The 18,797-nt window shown below is 41.2% G+C and overlaps 1 protein-coding gene across 2 annotated transcripts; it reads left to right on the top strand.

Moving 5' to 3' along the window:
- The first annotated feature begins 3,119 nt into the window (after positions 1-3,119).
- srpx (sushi-repeat containing protein X-linked) lies at positions 3,120-17,586 on the top strand. Of its 2 annotated transcripts, XM_047601628.1 has the most exons (10): positions 3,120-3,264; positions 8,671-8,727; positions 10,199-10,387; positions 11,230-11,406; positions 12,440-12,566; positions 12,678-12,799; positions 13,084-13,263; positions 15,392-15,525; positions 16,659-16,780; positions 16,864-17,586. In XM_047601628.1, exons 1-10 carry the CDS (start codon positions 3,204-3,206, stop codon positions 17,045-17,047), a joined length of 1,353 nt encoding a protein of 450 aa, XP_047457584.1. In that variant the 5' UTR covers positions 3,120-3,203; the 3' UTR covers positions 17,048-17,586. The 2 variants fall into 2 exon arrangements, with proteins under 2 accessions (XP_047457584.1, XP_047457583.1); XM_047601627.1 differs by lacking the exon at positions 8,671-8,727 and having other exon boundaries at positions 3,144-3,264.
- Positions 17,587-18,797: the final 1,211 nt, after the last annotated feature.

Below are 18,797 nucleotides of genomic sequence, written 5' to 3'. Positions count from 1 at the left end.
ACTTTAATCTGATTACTGGGTTGGGAATAGTAGCGCGTTAGATTACTCATTACTGAAAACCGGCATCACCTGTTAAGACTAATGTAATGCAGTTTTATTTAAAAACTTATTTCCTAAAACACAAGGGTTGGAGGAACACTCATGTTGGACTATCACCAGACATGCAGTAAAACATGTTTTCTATTGAGTAAGACTGGAGAGGTTCATCTGCTGTGTTTAATTGCTCCAATGTGTTGATGTTGTTGATGCATCAGTCAAAGAGCTTCAACATTAACAATCTCTAGGGAGCTGTTTGGTGGAGGGCAGAGGTGTGCAGACGTTTTTTTTTTCATATCTTTATTGAATTTTAACTTTTAACACATACACATACTGACATGAGACGGCAACATTGTGTGTCTCCCTCGAACACGACCTTGAATGAATCCTATATCTTCATATCTTGTGCTTGTGGAAGATATTAGTTTTCTCTGACAAGTATATGTATATGTGAGTCTTTCAATAGTTATGCAGGAAGATTGTCAATCCACGAATTCAACGATGGACAATGAACACTTTTCCAGTGTCTGGCAATAAGACGCTTTGTGTCAGACAGAGGTTCACCAGTTTATTTTCATGAGTTCTAAGTGATAAAGTTTCTAGAATAAGACCCAGAATACAAATCTCCGGACTCATTGGGATTTCGTTGTCTATAATATTGGAGATTGTATTAATTACTTTTCTCCACAAATTCTTGCATATGTTCACATTTCCAAATACAGTGATACAAGGTATGTCTCTCGGTTCCGCATTTTATACACGTGTTTGGGATGTTAGGGTTGAATTTGTTGAGTTTTTCAGGAGTTATATAGGTTCTCTTTAGCCACTTACATTGAATCAATTTAAATCTGCTATTAATGGATATCTATCTATCTATCTATCTATCTATCTATCTATCTATCTATCTATCTATCTATCTATCTATCTATCTATCTATCTATCTATCTATACTGTGGCATCTCGATGCCACAGTATAGATAGATAGATAGATAGATAGTGAAGCAAAACAGTTTTTTTTAGCTAAACACTGATGTGAAACTTATTCCAAAGCTCAGTAAGAGGAGTTTCCCGTTCGAGTGACAGTTTTATGATGTAGAACTTCCGTACTAGAAAGAATAAGTATAAAACAGATGGAGCAGAACCAGAAATTTCTGCTTTTTAATAAACTTGTTTTTCCTCTGCTGCGGATGAAAAAAAGGTGGAACAGAGGCTCCTGTAGCCTTGATCTACATTACTGCACAGGCAGGAGTTGGTAGCTGAGTGGATTCTAGTGTCTTTTCATGAGGAAGAAAAATACACATCAACGGATGTAAGAAATGTAAATGTGTGACTGTCCATCAGGATTTGTTCCCTCATCATGTATCTTTTAATTTGTCTTCTCCAAGCTCACATGCTTTATAAATATGTTTGCATTCCTAGTTTCTGCCTCGATGATGGTAAATTACGGCCTACGATTAAGATAATTACACACCTTTGAGACTTCAAAGAGAACTTTAGCAGTCAGATGTTTAGGATCGAACCCCGCTACTGTTTTTGTGTGTGATTCTACCTCCACACGGACAAAAATCCTGCAGTAATTACACATGTTGTGTTTGAGTTGGAGAAGTTCTCTGGTTCTGTCTCAGAGGACACCGGTGTACGCTACGGTTTAAAACAACAAAAGTTAACCCAAAGTTAAACTTCATCCAAAATCTCTGGCTCTAATTGCCCCATAATAATGTTGCATGAATCCTCCTGAGCCGCGCCAGCGAAGATGGAGTCAGTCAGCTGTTTCCTCACCTGACCTGAGAGGAACATCTCAGCCCGAGCGGGCGTAACGGTTGGCTGGAGCCACGTGTAATTACAGCTCTGGAGATCTTCTCGCAGCCTTTTCAACGCGCGCCTCCCTTTCCTGTTTCCCGTCAGGACAAGGAGCACCTCATCGGCTTCATGTGTCGACTCGCCCCTTGTACACACTACACAAGGTTCGCTAATCAAACCTCATGCAGATATTTAAACAGCACTTTCAGCAGCTCTGTACGTTCACCCCAACTTTTCCACTGTCTGTATGCGTGTTGTGAAAGATCGTAAAAATAATCAGGATTCACTCTCACATAAATGTTGAGCCACAGTTTGTCGACACAAACATTAACTCTCTCTGCTATAGGAGACGCAACCTGTGCTTAGGATCCGGTTACTATAGAGCATCTAAACAGCATGGGGTTGCTAGGAAACAACTTCCATCCAACTTGACTTCCTACAAAATGTCCACGTCATTAGCTAAACAAAAAGGGACTCAAAGTTGGGCTCATGCCTGAAACAGAAAAAAAAAAAAAAGGTTTTCACAGTTCCTGCTGGTTAAAGCATGTAGAGCGCAAAAGCAGGTGAAAAGGTGAAATGAAACATAAATAGACCTCGCAGCCGACATTTCGACTTGTCAAACACGCATTATCAACTGCTGTGTTGCACTGCGGTCATGAAAGAAGGCTGGGAAGCGCAGTCTAAAGTTAAATTTAAAGCCGCACATTTTTATTATAACATAATCAGATTAAATAAGTTTTTAAGTATGAATTAGCCAAATTTGTCCTCATACTTTTGCCTCCATAAGGAAGGGCGGTCCAGTCAAAATTACTGGAACCAGGTGCTCATTAGTATTTAGTCACGCTGGCTGCACAATGATGCATGAATGAGTCAGTGCACACTCACTGAAGCTGTTTTACCTGCCTTTACAATCGCAGAAGACATAGTTTTAATTTTTAATGGGGACAAGGTGAAAAGAAGAAGAACAGACACATAAAGTCTTGAAACATGTATTTACCTAAGTAGAAGACCCTAAATATCTTGTCATGGAGACTCTGATGCATTAACCCATTTACTACTCTAATCTAGCTGCATCAATATACTGTTATTAATTCTTCTAAATGAAGTCCTATTTACCTGTCACCCTGCACATGTGCTCCCAGTTTTAATACCTGGGCTGATTTCATGTCCTGTGTACATGTCACAGTTTGCTATCACATCTTCCCCGCTTGCCTCCCTCCCGCCACGGCCGGGGCCTGCCTGTATTAGGAGAATCCTCCCTTGTTTCTGGAGCAAGAGGCGGGCCTTTTGGTAAGCAGGAATGCACTGGAACTTTTCCTGCAAGCTCTCCTTCACATGCTGAAGAGTGTCCGTGTCCGCTTCCCGATATGGACATGTGGCCGCTGGTGCTCCTGTTTGTCCAGCTCTGCTTCTGCTCTGGGTACGAAGGTAAGGACCAACCTAAAGAAAAAAAAAAAAAAAAAAGGCTGCTGGGCATGATTAAACCTTCACAGAGGGAGGAAGTTTAAACAATAGTCCTGCTTAAGTGCTTATGTCTACACTAACCTGGGTAACAATGTGGAAAATCTGTGGTTTTGGGTGTTGGGGTGAGATTAGACGCTTTGTGTTAGGTGATTTTTTTTTTCTTTCCTGCATGCACTGTGTTTGAGGTTTCTTGTCCTCACCGCTGCTGTCTGGTGAACCGCGGTTTGTGTTTGCGTGGAGGGGGAGGAAAATGCGGGGGGAGTGCAGTGTGCATCTGGGGGACGTTTCTCTGCGCACAGAGCTCAGTGACTCTGTGGCACTAATGAAAGCTCTGAAAGCTGCTGTGAATTGTAAGTTTAATGTTCACTTTTTTTCCCCCGCCATCACTTATTTATTCTATGCTTAGAGGCTTAAACAGAGATCAGATTAAACAGTTTGAATTAAACCGCTGCAGTGGGCATTCACATCTTGAGACTGAGAGTTAGTCTGGGAGATTTTACAGTATCTCATTAATGATATTTTTTCTCCATGGGTTGGACTATTTATCTATCTTTCTCACGCATGCACATAATCACAAATTTACTGATAAGTTGTTTAAAAGTCCATTTTTTCCCCACAAAGAAATACACAGTGCAGAGCCTGTAGCCTGCAGCCATGAGTGCAGTCTGAAATTACTTCAAAGCCTGGAACCCTGGATAGATATTTTACGTGTGTGTGTGCGTGTGTGCGTGCGTGCAGTCACAGTGGCTATGTGTCTGTAGATGGTTTGAGAGTGGCTCACCACTGCTGTATGATCATACAGGCTGAAACATGAATGGAAACTGCAAAGGAGATTTATGCTGACGGACTAAAAACAGCTTGCACGAGCTGACAATCAGGACTCTGGTCTGTGCTTGTGCTTGTGTGCGTTTATGGGGAGTTTATTTTACAGGGGTCTGTTTGTGTTTGTTCTGGTGGTCAATTACACCATTTATTAGTTGAGAGAGGGTGTCTAACATTGGGTGGAAGTGCAGAGATTTTCAAGTGAGTTGCTTTTGGTTATTGCGGGGTTCTTTTTTAAAAGAAGGTATGTACAGTATTCAAGTCGTACATTTCCTTTTACAATTAAACCTATTTCAAGCAAGCATTTGTCGTATTTTCCATGAGGTTTCTTGCACTGATTAAAGTCTGGGAAGGACAATCCTCCTCACAGAGGGAGAAACTTGCAAAGTGAGTCAGGGAAAGACTGTGCTACCAGACAAAATAAGAAAACACTTCAATTTTATCAAGTAAGGAAGGTCATGGGAATCCTGAATCGTCACAAACTAATACTTAGTGAACAATATGCAAACAGCTTTGAGTTTTCATGTGGTTTCACAGAGAACACAACTAGATATGGTTCAGCAAGGGGAAAGGTCAGAGAGTCACAAGCTTTTGGTGTTCACTTGGTAACATCAGTCGTAAGTCGTGAGACTGCCGCTGCTAGGCAACTGTTGTTAAATATGGACAACGTGTTGCTACATCCTTGCGCTGGTCCATCTTGTGAATTTGGAGCCACACTTCCTCCAGATTCACTCGGGTTTTTGTTCATTTATTACAGCGCTCTGCTTTACCTCCACCAGTTACGAGAAAATATTGGATTATACATTGTATTTATTTAGTTTTTTACGACACTCACAGTCTCATTGGACACTTTATGGAGCGGTTAGCATGGCAGCTAGTACTCATCATTATGTCACATCCTGTTTCTGTAGCTTCAAATAACTAAATCGAAACATATCCAAAAATTGACACTTACTTCATACTTATATATAAAAAATATTTTACATGTATTTTAGTGTTTTAATTTGACCCCAGTTCACCCAACTAACATGGAGGAGGTGAAGCTTATGACCTGTACTGTATCCAGTCACCAGGGGGAGCTCTACTTGCTTTTGCTTGATTTTAGAGTTTCACATCCATCTTTATACCGGTTATGGGCAGCGAAGCCAGCTAGGCTAACAGTTTAGCAAGCTAACAACCAGGTACCTTAACGTCATAAAAGGGCAAAGGCATAGTTAATTTTTAACGTTTCTCTCAGACGTATTATAAAACTAAACAGAAACCTATGATCAACTTAATCTACAATATCTTAACTCATATCCTCGTATATAATCTGAAAATGTCATAGCTCAGAATGAACTTAACATTAGCCTGAACACATAGCTAACCTCAGCTAACTAATACAAACACCTGTTGACGTGAGGAAGCAAAAAATGTCCAGTCACCTCGCAGGAACTTCAAATAGACACAAGAGGATTGTAACAACAACCACTAAATCAGCACCTCTGACTTTGAAGCAGATGTTGTTGGGCATGAACTCATAAAAATTGTACAGGGAAAACATTGCCTGGTCCTTTATCAACAATTCAGGCAGATGCCGCTGGTGGCGTAATGACGCAGGGGACATTTTCCTGACGCATTCTGGCCTCCGACTCTGCATCATTTACTTTAACGACACCCAAAGAGATGCTGTATCATAACACAATGTGCTTTGCATGCTGCACACTGTACTCTGTTAAAATGAATCACTTACCAATTACCTCTGATGCTAACGACTCAGTCTTTGTCTCTCAGGTAATGTAGTTTGTCACAAGTAGCTACAGAGACTTAACAGGGAATAAATAATAATTATTCAGTGAATTACGCATTCACATGTAAATATATGTATATGAGTCCTTTTGGAACAGTTCTTACAAACAATAACAATAAAAAAAAAAAGCGGTGGCCGTGTGTCATACTGTATCACTGTCACTATGATGAAACTGGACTACTTTCCTGTGAAGTGTTAATGGAGACTAAAACAGTTTGCTCCTCTGTATCAGAAACTGCTGATGTGATTATGAAGGCAACAGCAGAAACAACAACAGCAGCAGTAGGAGACGTGTTCGTATACAGTACAAATGACACAGAAAGTCTTACTGCATGAAAGGAATTATGTAAGTGTGTAATCATGTCGCGTTGAATTGAGCGATAAAGAAATGACATCCCATTTGCTTTTCTACCATCGTCCACTGTTAGCCTCCAGTCACGCTCCTACATTTACAGGGAATGAGCTTCTTCCACATAATGACAGTTTGTATTGCGAGCCTGCGGAGAACAGCTAATTGGAATATCAGACTCGGTAATTTGAAGCATATTCGCTCCCCGAGGTTTGTCAGGAAGGCAGGATTCTGCAGTTCCTGCACTATTAACACTTTGTCAGACTTCTTGCTAAAGAATCCTCTTTGATGTAGGACAGACGGACAGGAAGATGATGCTGGCTGCTGATCTCCCCCCTCACGGCGTTGACACATTTATTAGATATGAATGATGAAGGGTCTCGGATCGCATATCCTCGCCTTGATTTTCTTTGAATATGGGAGGCTTTTATCAACAAGCGCAAACCAGGACAAGTCTGCTTAATCAGATATGCTGGACTGAAAACGTGTCTTACTAGCCTGTGATAACTGTAAGCAAGAAACGTAACAACAGCCGTTCAGAGCTGCGAATATAGACATTAAAAAATTTAGCTTGGAAAATTAATTATCCTGGAATGTTCTCTGTACTGCAGGGATGCTCGCTTTTCTTTTGTTATAAGAAATGTACGAGAGAGAAAAAAAAGATTTGAATGTTACTGTATTATAATATACACATTTTATTTATTATTCAAGACACAATCCAGGTGTCAGACTGTTTGTACAGATGGTAAAATAAAGTGATGTTTTATCTTATCTATTATTCTTCCCTAGCCCTTTCCTAGTTGGGAGGAATAGATCATGTAATTTATGCACATTGCTTCCCTGCTTGTAGTTTTACACCAGATTTTTCACCACCCACTTTTAAATACAACATTTAAGTCAATTAGTAATTTAGACTTTAATGATCCATAAGGGAAATAGCTTGGTCACAGTAGCTTAGTTGCACATAAAAACACTCTTAAACACCACAAGAAACTAAAAATAAAGTATAAGTATTATCTTGTAAAGTAGAATACAAATGGAACAGTCATTTAATGTTTCCAGGTTGGCGCAGTCAGAACGCCCTTCCCCTTATGGTAAATCTGCAGGCGGCTATTCATGAGTTTATGAGTCAGTTAACTTAACAATCTTCAAGATTTCTGTTCTGGTTGGTTTGATAACACCAATGGTTGCTGGCGGTAACAGCGAATGTGACTTAACAATGTGTGACAATGTGCGAGTCCTCCAGTTTGTCTGGTATTGCTGCAAATTCTTGCAGAGCTGATAATTTTTCTGGAGAGTGTTGCTCGGATGCACGCGCGCACGCACACACACACATACACACTCACACTGACACCTGTAATTAGTTTTCCATACCTTTCCATGGCTCCCTCCCTCGCCCCATTAAGAAGCAGACACTAAAGTTTTCCCATTAGACAGCTAAATCTGACTCACTCGGTATGTGGGTTTGACGTGCGCCGTCCGCGCTGTGTGATCTGACTGCTGAAACCTCAGAGCTTGTTGTGTATGCATGTGTGTGTGCTGACCTGTGGCATTTTGGTCCAGACGGCTTTTATTAAACTGACAGAGCAAAGCTGTGATGAGGACTGGGGAACAGTACGGGATATTTGATCACAGCGCTGGGCTCACTGACAAACATGCCGCTCAAATATGAAGCTGGAAGGAGGTTGAACACTCTTCCCTTGTGGGTCCTGAACAGAGGACACATTCACACCGGGGTTCGTAAACTTCCTGGAGGCCAAGGTCGAACACCCTGCCCCCTACTTTAACCCCTCACTCACCCATTTTTTTTTTGCTTCATTACCGCCATCTCCTTCGTCCTCTTCCCTAAAACGATCTCTCGTGCTCATCACTATTCTCCTCACATTAGTCTTCTGCCAGTACCACTCAAGTGTGTCCTCCACCAGCTCTGCAGCCGCCACTCAGAAATGTCTCAGCTCTCTGAAAGCTGCTGTCTTTTTACCTGTCTGTGCAGACCATTTGCTGTTAGAATTTATTCAAATGGATAGCTGTCTACGGTAAGTACATCTCTTGGAGCTGTTTTGGAAGCAAAAAAAATTCAAAATAGCTGTCCTCATTTATACTATGCGCAGCAGGGGAGTGAATCCTTTTTTTTTTTGTTAAACAGATAAATGTTTCCATGCCAAGTGGAAAACAACAGGATCTTTTTGGATACTTTTGCATGTGTCCTGTCCAAAAAAAGATCCAGATCACCTCCCCTGGAGTCTGGTTTAGATGAGAGTTAAGCAATGTTTTTAAGCCTGTTTGTGGTGCCGTTTTGCAGAAGAAAAAAAAAAAAAGTCCAGCAAATCAGCCCAAGATAAAGCTGTAAAACATTGCCTAACAACTTTTGCTGTATTAGTTGCTTTCTCTTGTTTTCTTTCACCCACAGGGTCAGGACAGTCCGCCTACGGAGACGATGAGGACTGGTATTCTCGTAGATATAAAGGTGACTGTTCTTGGTTTGTCGCAGCCAAAACACACACACACACACAGTACATGAAGGAAGTGATTCTATTCTAGTTAAATTAAATTGTTTTTGGAGAAATAAAGTTATCAAGTTACTACTTCTACAATGAGACATATTTCAGACAAACAGCATATGTAGATGTAATGGGTATGTAAGATGAAGACAAAAGTGGTTGTGCCTTAGTAAATAACAATTAGCTTCTTCCTAACAACATTGACAAATTGGGACATCTGCTACAGTCTGCTACAGATCCGCTAACTAGCACGTCCCACTAGCTAATGATGAAATGTGAAGCTAATTGCTCCAAATGATGGATTACCACCCTCCATATGTTTGTGAACTGCACACAGTTTCCAAAGAAATACTGTAGTGGCACAACTTCTGCACATATATCCCACAATGCACTGCAGCACTGACGTGGTCAGTGAGTTACCAAGGGGCAAGGAGGCTCAGCCCATGACTGTGCTGAGCTGTTTCTTGTCTTCAGAGAGGCATCATTTTAGCCAGTTCTGTAATCTGGCACAGTTACGTCAGAGTAACTTTCAGCTTTCAATTTCGGGGTCAGTTCAGATGCGGAACATTACCAGCGAAGCCAAATCAAACTCTCCCCTCGTGTAAAAGCTCAAATGTCATATTATTTTCTCTCACTCAGTGGCTTTGGAAACTTTGCCAACACACACACACGGACAGAGAGAGGGATTCAGGGAGGCTGGCTGCGTAATGAATACTCATTTTTTGTTTTTCATTCCAGTTGGAAATTAGCCTAAGCTGGTGGCTATTCTCCCCTCCAGTGTGCGTACATGTGTGCGTCGGTTCACAGGGCTGAGCTTTCACCCTAAGCCAGCAGGAAATAAACTGCAGATTTAGATGCATTACAATAAGCCCTGAATATTGGCATCAGATGAGGAATTTTGTGTTATCGTTGTAGAGATGGGCAGTTATCCACCACGCAAAGAAACACACTTGAAGCAAATGCAGCTAACTTAGCTTGGCAAAACTGCTCAGAATGATTAAAGTGACTTTGTGCCAAACAGGTCAGACTGAAAGTTATATTTCTGCAGCCACCTTAATCAGTATCACATCATGATCACAGGCTTCTGTTCGTGTTTTCACGCTTTGTAACGCAACACAGATACACTGAAACTCAAACGCTTCCTACACATCATTATCTGTCTTTTCTTCGTATGAGGCTATCTTCTTTACCTCCATGCTGGATTATGGGAAGTGGCAGATAAGGTAATGAAAAATCCTCCCTATCTGCCTGTGCTCAAGGTGATGCGAGGGTTTTTACATTTTTTCACACTAATAATAATGGAAGTCTATGGAAGCTTTTATAGTCCTCAGGTAAGTGCTTATTATTGAGTTTTTCCTCACTCCGAGGACTCACCTTAAAAAGTGCCTTGATTCTGCGATGGAAAGGTCAGTGCTGTTCTCTTCCCTCTGTCTTTAGGAACCCCGTGGTGCGCGCCCATTAAAGTGAAACATGGTGACGTGAGCTGCCGCACGCCCAGAGGGGAGCACTACAGGAACGTGATGGGGACGCGGTGTAAAATCCGCTGTAAGCAGGGGTACGAAGTCCAGAGCCCAGAGGTGGTGTGCATGGCAAGCAAACACTGGTCCTCTAACTACGCCTGCCGAGGTGAGATCTAACGTGCACCCGGACACCTGCACGTAGACGAAAAGTGTAAAGATGGATACATACACCCAAACCTGTCAGTCAGCGAAGTCTTGTTATGGAAGCAATAATTTCCTAAATATCCAGCTCCCGAATTTAGCAAATAACCATTATGTGGTATTATACGTAATAGCACTAGAAATTGATGGGAGTCATTTTAGGACTGAAGGCTACTTTGATTAAAATTTACTCCTGACCCTGGATATAAAAAGTCCGCTGGTTCTTTTTCCTCTGTGTCTCAATGTTTCCAATCAAAGGATGTCATTTATTTTAATGTCATGAATATTCTCCTTTCAAATCTAACATTTTGATTCATAAAACTGCCGGTAGCTGAAGCTAAGACTCAAATGAGGAATTTTATTAAACCACAATTTTGTGAACAATTAGTATTTCCAGAAGGTGCAAAAGCTTCATTGGAGAGAGTAGTTAGACCTTGAGACATTATTTCAAATTAACACATATGGATAAATAGTTACAGCGACTACAACTGAGGCAGCACAATACACATGCCAGATAATTGTCTGAAAAAGCACCAAAGACACCAAAGTCGTGAGTGGATTCAGCCTCTTCAGCCTCTAAATTCCAGCCCAGGGTCCTGATGAATAATCCTTAGCACTGCTTGGGTTTAATGGTTTGCACAGACAGTTACATCTCTTGCACTTTATTAAAGACGATCCGGTTCCATCAGTAATTAAATGCAACTGCTTAATTTTATGGGATCCATCCCAGCAGAAAAAGAGAGTGTAATGTATATGTTAACTAAAAGCAAGTGCTGCATAAACACTGAGCTCTCTCTGATGACACAGAGATCCGTTGTCCCAAGCTGGACATGCCCATTAACGGCGGCTACAAGTGCTCGGATGGCTCCTACTTCAGCTCTCGCTGCCAGTTCTTCTGCTCCCCTGGATTCACTCTGAAGGGCCAAAAGACGGCAACCTGTCAACACAACAAAGTGTGGAGCGCCCAAGTTCCCACCTGCATTGGTAAGAGTCTGCTCATTGCTACTAACAAGTTGCTCAAAGCGTAGTGTGAGCTCCAGCTATTGGAAGAAAACTCTACAACAAAGGGTATTAATCGTAACGCGAGGTTACGTAATTGATGCTTAGGGGGGAAAAGCCTCTAGTCACGTTCACAGAAACACATTCACAAGACTGTGGTTTGCATCCCCTCATTAGAACATAATATCTCTCTTCCCAGCCTCTGAAAATACGGGCTACACAACCTGCACTAAGGTGCTCATATAAATTGCAGAATAGTCTTGCAACCAGTGGATAATCGCTGGCTTTTGTCTACTTGCCCAGAATCATTCAGTTGTCGGTGCACCACAGCCAGCACGTCCCTACCAGAGCTGTTTGTGAAATTAGATTTGAGTCATTTTCACAAACACCGCCGCTTTGTCTGTGAGAACACGCTGCAGATTCAGACCCTGTTTTCCCATCTTTAACTCGTGGGTAATTCAAACATGGTCAAAGAGGTAGGGTGTGAATAAAGCTGAGGTGTGCATGAGACACCTGGACAAACAAGTTATATAAAAATTCACCAACCACTGCTATGAATGGAAATTAGCTACAAAGACCGGGCTGCAAACCTGTTTATTTCTGTGTGAAGTTAAACATGGAGGTCTTATGGGGACAGACTGAGTTTTGGAGCCAGTCTCAATAGAGGAACTGCAGTTTTTGGTGTTTGTGCGTCAGCTTCATTTCAACACTAGGTATGTAACCATCTACCGCATATTTAACGACCAATTACAGAATATTCTTGGTTTAACATGAGTCATTTAGAAAAACTAATTAGTCGGGCAGCATCTGGTTATATGTCAATAAATCTATCAGCAACACACATAAATAAAAAGCTGGATTTTGTCCACTTCACAATCTAAAATCAGTGAATTGTTGTTCCAACAGCAAAAGAGTTGGAATTTTCAGAAAGGAAAATATAAAAAGCATAGCAGCAATATTTTTTCTCATTTGTCCTTTCTTGTAGTAAAGTTTTGTTTGTTGTGTCTTATCTCCATAGACACTGATCCACCAAAAATCAAGTGTCCTAATGTGAAGGATAAGTGGGCAGAACCAGGAAAGCTGACAGCAAGAGTGACCTGGGACACACCGGAGGGTGTCGACACCGCAGACGGCATCCTCACTGAGTCAGTCTCATCCCAGCTACCCTCTTTGCTTCAGCGCTCTCAGTCTGTGTTAGTCCTGTTCATTATTGCACTCTAAAATGCTCACAGTGAATGATTGAATGTGTTTTGCAGTGTAACCCTGAAGGGAAAACCTTCAAAATCAGATTTCCCAGAGGGCCTCCATAAAATGTCCTACACTGTGTTTGACCGGGCTGGAAACAAAGGGTCATGCCGCTTCACTGTCAGAGTGCGAGGTAAGTATCTTTGTAGAGCCGGATTTAGTCACAACTTATCATGTGGAATTGTTTTCACAACGTGTGGTGAAAGTAGGGGCTGTGTTAAGGCAGTGCACAGCAGGTTATTAGATGTAACTCCTGTTCTATGAGCATGCAAGCGGCCGATTCACTGCTCTTTTATTTTGGTTTATGTCAAAGCTGAGCTTCATTGAATAATATAAAATAATCTGAATGCTGTATTTTAACAAGAGCAACACCTTTGTTATGTTTACCTTATTCTAAATGTCTCTCTCTCTCTGTAGTGCGCCGCTGCAGCCCGCTATTCGCCCCAGACAATGGATATATGAAGTGTGACAGCGACGGAGACAACTACGGCGCCACCTGTGAATTTACCTGCACCGGTGGCTATGAGCTCTCGGGCAGCGCTGCCAGAGTGTGCCAATCTGGACTCACCTGGTCTGGTTTAGACACGACCTGTGCACGTATGTAAAGCATGCAAATCAACACACACCTTTTCTGGTTGCACAAACATTTGATTAACAAAATAAAAGAAGTTGAAGCTTTTGGGATTCATTTGCAAAGATCTTACACTAAAAAATACTTTCTTATACCTGCTACCAACAATGCCACTAATTTGCAGCTTGTTGACTGCACAACCTCCATCTGGCTTTTGTTTAGTCAGTTTAGTTGAGACAATATCCATGAAGATTTGGGTTTGTCTGTTTTTCAGTTTTTTTTTTTGCAGTATTGAACTGCAGAATGTAACACAAAGTCTGTCTGAAAATTGGACTACTTTTGTTTCGATTATTTACCTGCCATCAGTCAATCTCGGCAAAATTGTTTCTGGTTTCTTTTGAGAAGGAGGAGGAGGAGAAAATGGCCGTCTCTGCTATCCATCGATTAGACCAATCAATACTGGACGCCCATCTATTGAATGTCTGTGTCTGTGAGGCAGGAAAAAAAATGAAAAATACTCACATGTTCTGTTCAGATCAGACACTAAACGGCCAAAAAAAACTCACATTTTGCGACATCTCACAGTAATATTGTGTTGCAATGAATGTTGTCTTCTTTCTTATTTGTTTTTGCATGTTTGCCACACTTAAATGTTTCAAATCATTGAATACATTTAAATATCAGTCAGAGATGACTCAATAAATACAAAATGCAGTTTTTAAATAAAGGTTTTAATTATTAAGAGAAAACTAAATCCAAACCTACACGGCTCTGTGTGAAAAAGTGGCCAATAAACCTAATAACTGGTTGGATCACCCTTAGCAGCAACAGCTACAATCAAGTGTTTGCGATCACTGTGTTATCTGTGTGTCTTTGCAGAATTGTTGTAATTCAGCCACATTAGAGGGGTTTCCGGCATGAACCTCCTTTTTAAGGTCATGCCACAGCATCTCAACAAGATTCAGGTCAGGACTTTTCGGTAGACAGCAGAATTCACGGTTCCATTCACCACAGTAAGTCTTCCAGGTCCTGAAGCAGCAAAACAGTCCCAGACCATCACACTACCACCACCAGATTTTACTGTCGGTATGAGGTCCTTTTTCTGAAATGAGGTGTTACTTCCATTTGTCTCTTCAGTTCACAAAGTATTTTCCAAAACGTTTCAGGGATCATCAATATGTTTTATGGCAGAACTGAGACGACCATTTATGTTCTTTTTGCTCAGCAGTGGTTTTGGTCTTGGATCTTAGCCATGCAGGTTCATTTTAGTCCAGTCTCTTCCTTATGGTGGAGTCATGAACTCTGACTGTAACTAAGGCAAGTGAGGCCTGCAGTTCTTTGGATGTTGTTGTGGGCTCTTTTTGTTACATCTTGGATGAATTGTTGCTGCACTCTTGGGGTAATTTTGGTCTTGGGAAGGTTCCATTTTTTTCTCCATTTGTAGATAATTGCTCTCAATGTGGTTCGCTGGAGTCCCAGAGCTTTAGAGATGGCTTTGTAACATAGGTGCCCCCTTCAAGAAGGGGTCCACGACCCATGAGGTACCGCATATATATATATATTTGTATATTTATATATATATATATACATTTTTTATTTTCTTTAAATACACATTAACATTAATCCAACATATTTTATAAATGGAGACAGAAGGCAACATCTTAAAAGTCTAACCAACTAAAGATTTTGCGACCCCCCTGCAGTACCCCTGTTGAAGACCTATAATACAGAACGCATATAGTAGGCAGGGGGTCCCTACTCAATCTCTCCATCAGTTTGGGGGTCCCGAAAAGCATTGTAAACCCCTACTGTATAACCTTTTCCAGACTGATAAATCTCTATTAGTTTCTTTCTCATTTATTCCTGAATTTCTTTGGATCTCAGTATGATGTCTAGCTTTAGAGGATATTTTAGTCTACTTCACTTTGTCAGGCAGGTTCCTATTTAAGCGATAAATTTGGTTGAGAACGGGTGTGGCAATAATCAGGCCTGGCCAGAGAAACTGAACTCAGATGGCAAAAAGGAGGGGCAAAGGTCAGAGAAAATGAAAAAAGCCTTCATTTAAAAACTGCATTTTGTGTGTTATCCTTTGTCTGATGATCTGAATGAATCAAGTCTCGCACCATTGTAATTGTACATTCAATGTCATCACAGCCATGAACATCAACGTGGGAGTGCGTACAGCTGCTGCGCTGCTGGACCAGTTCTATGAGAAGCGACGGCTCCTCATTATCTCAGCACCAACGGCCGCCAATCACAATTACCGCTTCCAGATGACTAACTTACAGGTGAGGCACGACTCGAGCAGAGAACACGAGGCTGAGACGGAGCAGGAGAAAGAGATGTGTCTCCTCCGATTCCTCTCAGAAAGTGTCCGGTTTTCTCTCTCGCTCAGCTACCTAAGTGGGACAAAGTGGCGAGACAAATAAATAGGAGAGGAAACGTTGTGATGAAGAGAAAATGTCAGGACGAGTGAATAAACGTTACTGACAACAGCTCTGATAAGACTATTCTGGGCCGGTGGGGTGAGGTGGATGTTTTCTCATCCCGTCAGAAACCATCACGTCAAACATTTTACTTTTTAAAGTGATCAGATCATCAGCTGTAAGACAAACCATCATCAGGTTGAGAACAAGCAAAGGGACAAGTCCTGCAGTCTATCCAGAAGTTTGATTATCAGAAATTATTTCAGCTTTAATTAGCATTTTTGAGGCCATATTAAAAAGTAGGATTTGTTGCTTTTGCTGTAATTTACACAATTAAACATTTTCACAATGTTTTTAAGCATTTATAAAAGCAAAAAAATAGTCTTAAAGGAAATTAATTTGGTGTGAGCTGCATGTGTAGATGTACAATCATGTTCAGATTTTGAGGTGATTGTGGTGATGTGATGCAACAAAAGAAAAGTTTGAGGCCCCATACAAACTTACTTTGGAAACAATAAATATTTCTCTGGCCCGATGACAGCTGGGATGAGCTGCAACCCCTCCCTGCGACCCTACAGGGGACAAGCGGTTATGGAAGATGAGATGAGATAATAAATATTTCAAGTCAACACACAAGGACTGTGATTTTTAAGCCTGGAAACAACAAAGATAGCAGACTTTTCTCAGATTTTTATTGGTTATCAGGCAGGCTATTACACAAGTTTGGGGAATTTACTCTAGCTACTGGATCAAAGATGTTCTCTTCACTGTAGGTTTGAGGGTTACACTTTATGTAAATTTGACCGAGCACAAAGAATCTTCAGGATGTTAGGGTGAAGTAACAATAAACACAGATATTTGAATGAACTTAAATATATCATGAACATAATTATTAGCTGTAACTTTGTTTTTTGTTTTTTCTCTCTTTACCTTGCACAGGAATCAATAACAATGCTGTTAAACATCTGTCTTTCTGTTCTTGTCTTTCTGAACAGCACGCTCAGTGCGGCCTGGACTTAAGACACGTGACAGTAATTGAGCTGGTTGGGACTTACCCGGCACAAATTGGCCGAATTCGACACAGGCTGCTTACTCCGGCACTGGCACTGCAAATCAGGTACTAACACGCAATGTAACACACGTGAAACTTCAACCTATAGGTCTTTGCTCCTGTTCGCTGAGCTGATGTGCATTTCCTAGGATACTGCTCCAGATTCCTCAAAGGTCTTTCCAAATGGTGCTGGTAGACAAGCAGGGCATGGACAAGCAGCGGTACCCGTTCCCGATCACAGCAGCTGAATTATTCACCACCATCGACACCTTCCCACTCCGCAAGGACGAGATGGTGCTACAGCAGCAGGCAGGACAGACCTGTCAATCATAAAACACTCCCCCCCGGGCCCTCAGCGCACTACCATGGACTGTCAGCCATCTTTGATCTTTTCTTCCTCTGTAGTCACATCAGACAAGACTGACTCAGATCTTCTTTTTCTGCCCACGTGTCACACACTCCTACCTGAACTCATCCTGTTCTTTATCTGACTGTATGTATCTTTATATGTGTGTGTGTGAGAGAGTGTTTGTGTGCATGTGTCATCAAAGGTTTGTATGTAAGTCGCGGTGCTGATCTGAGGCTGATCTGTATGAAATGGATCACACAGTACATTACAATCATATTGATTCCTGTGCCTTGTCTGTTTTTTGTTTTTTCAAGATTTTCAAAGCAGAAATATGTTTTACTATTTTGTACAAAAAGACATTTTACTGTATGAACTGGAACCATTTTCACCTGTCTAATATTTATGCCTCACTCCTCTAATAACGATGTACTCTGTCTGTGCGTGTGTGTTTGTGTGTGGTGTATAGTACATTTGCGCCTCTACGTCTGGATTTAAAAAATACTGATTAAAAATGTCCAGTGTGGAGGATGTGCTCTTTCTGTGCGTCAGTGTGAGCAAGAGAAACGGAAGAAGAGGTGAAGGATTCACAGCGGAGCTCCATTTTAATGAGTCACAACTAAAAACTATTATTTTTTTAATAGAAGAATTCTGTAGCAATACAAATTCTGTGGATATTAGTCAGTCAGCTATGACAACTACGGGTCCCGCTGACACTGGAGACCCCCTGAAGTCTGGCGTATTTTCATAAAAAGTCTCAAAATTAATCAGAATGATAATTGGTTCTATCATTCATGTTCCCTTAAGATAAATCATAACCACTTAGGTCTGCAGTGTGATAATTTCTTCAGTCCTGGATAATGGATAATTATAATCAAAGGAAATAAATTGAACGTCTTCTTAGCTGTTTCACTGAATAAATGAAAACACACAGTTTTGGGTTGAACCACAATAAGATGGTACGTTTCTAGTACCCCGGGAACCCAAATATCGCAATAAAAACTGGCAATGGAAACACCTACATTTCGAAAAAACTCTCAAATATCGCTAAAACGCTCTCATGGGTGGTTTTAAACTTGTAGATATAACAGTTTATCACAAAAGTGGAATGAATACACTTTTTACGCAATTCCCCGTCAACTTAGTTACTAGATGAGGCAAGGGTCATGTGACCAGTTTATTTAAAGCTCATTTCCTTAAAGCGAAGTTTCGCCTGACGAGAATTTAAGAGATTATGGGATATCGCGAGCATTGTTGTTCGATACCACCGATTTCTTTTCAGGCCTTAGACCTGAGGTGTTTCATAAGGTTTGCTATGTTGCCACAACTCAATGGTTTATTTACTCTCCATTGTGTTACCACATTACATTATTACTGTGATTGGAGAATCGATTTTAGAGCGTAAAGACCTGTTATCGGAAATATCGACATTTCCCTATCGATCTGCACATCACTAATCGCGAGAGTTACGGCTCATTCACAAAACACCTTTTAATGGACACGCAGCTTGTGTGACACCGCATTTAGCGGGAGAGCACATCCGCATCAACAGCGCAGCCTCGACACTCTCAGCAACGACTGTCCAAAAAGACGATAACAAATGCTACAAATGCTGCGATAGAGACGTCCCCCGTTCAGATGACCTTTTGCTTATTCTGTTTTGGTTTGAGCGTCATGCATCGCAGATATTTGTGACGCATGTGATGCTCTAAAAATGAAAGCTGAGCTGGCCTCCCA

The sequence above is a fragment of the Mugil cephalus genome, chromosome 12, assembly GCF_022458985.1.
Source record: "Mugil cephalus isolate CIBA_MC_2020 chromosome 12, CIBA_Mcephalus_1.1, whole genome shotgun sequence".
NCBI classification, from domain to species: domain Eukaryota; kingdom Metazoa; phylum Chordata; class Actinopteri; order Mugiliformes; family Mugilidae; genus Mugil; species Mugil cephalus.
The sequence above is the reverse complement of the archived record's forward strand: the minus strand, read 5'-3'. Positions and strand labels throughout refer to the sequence as shown.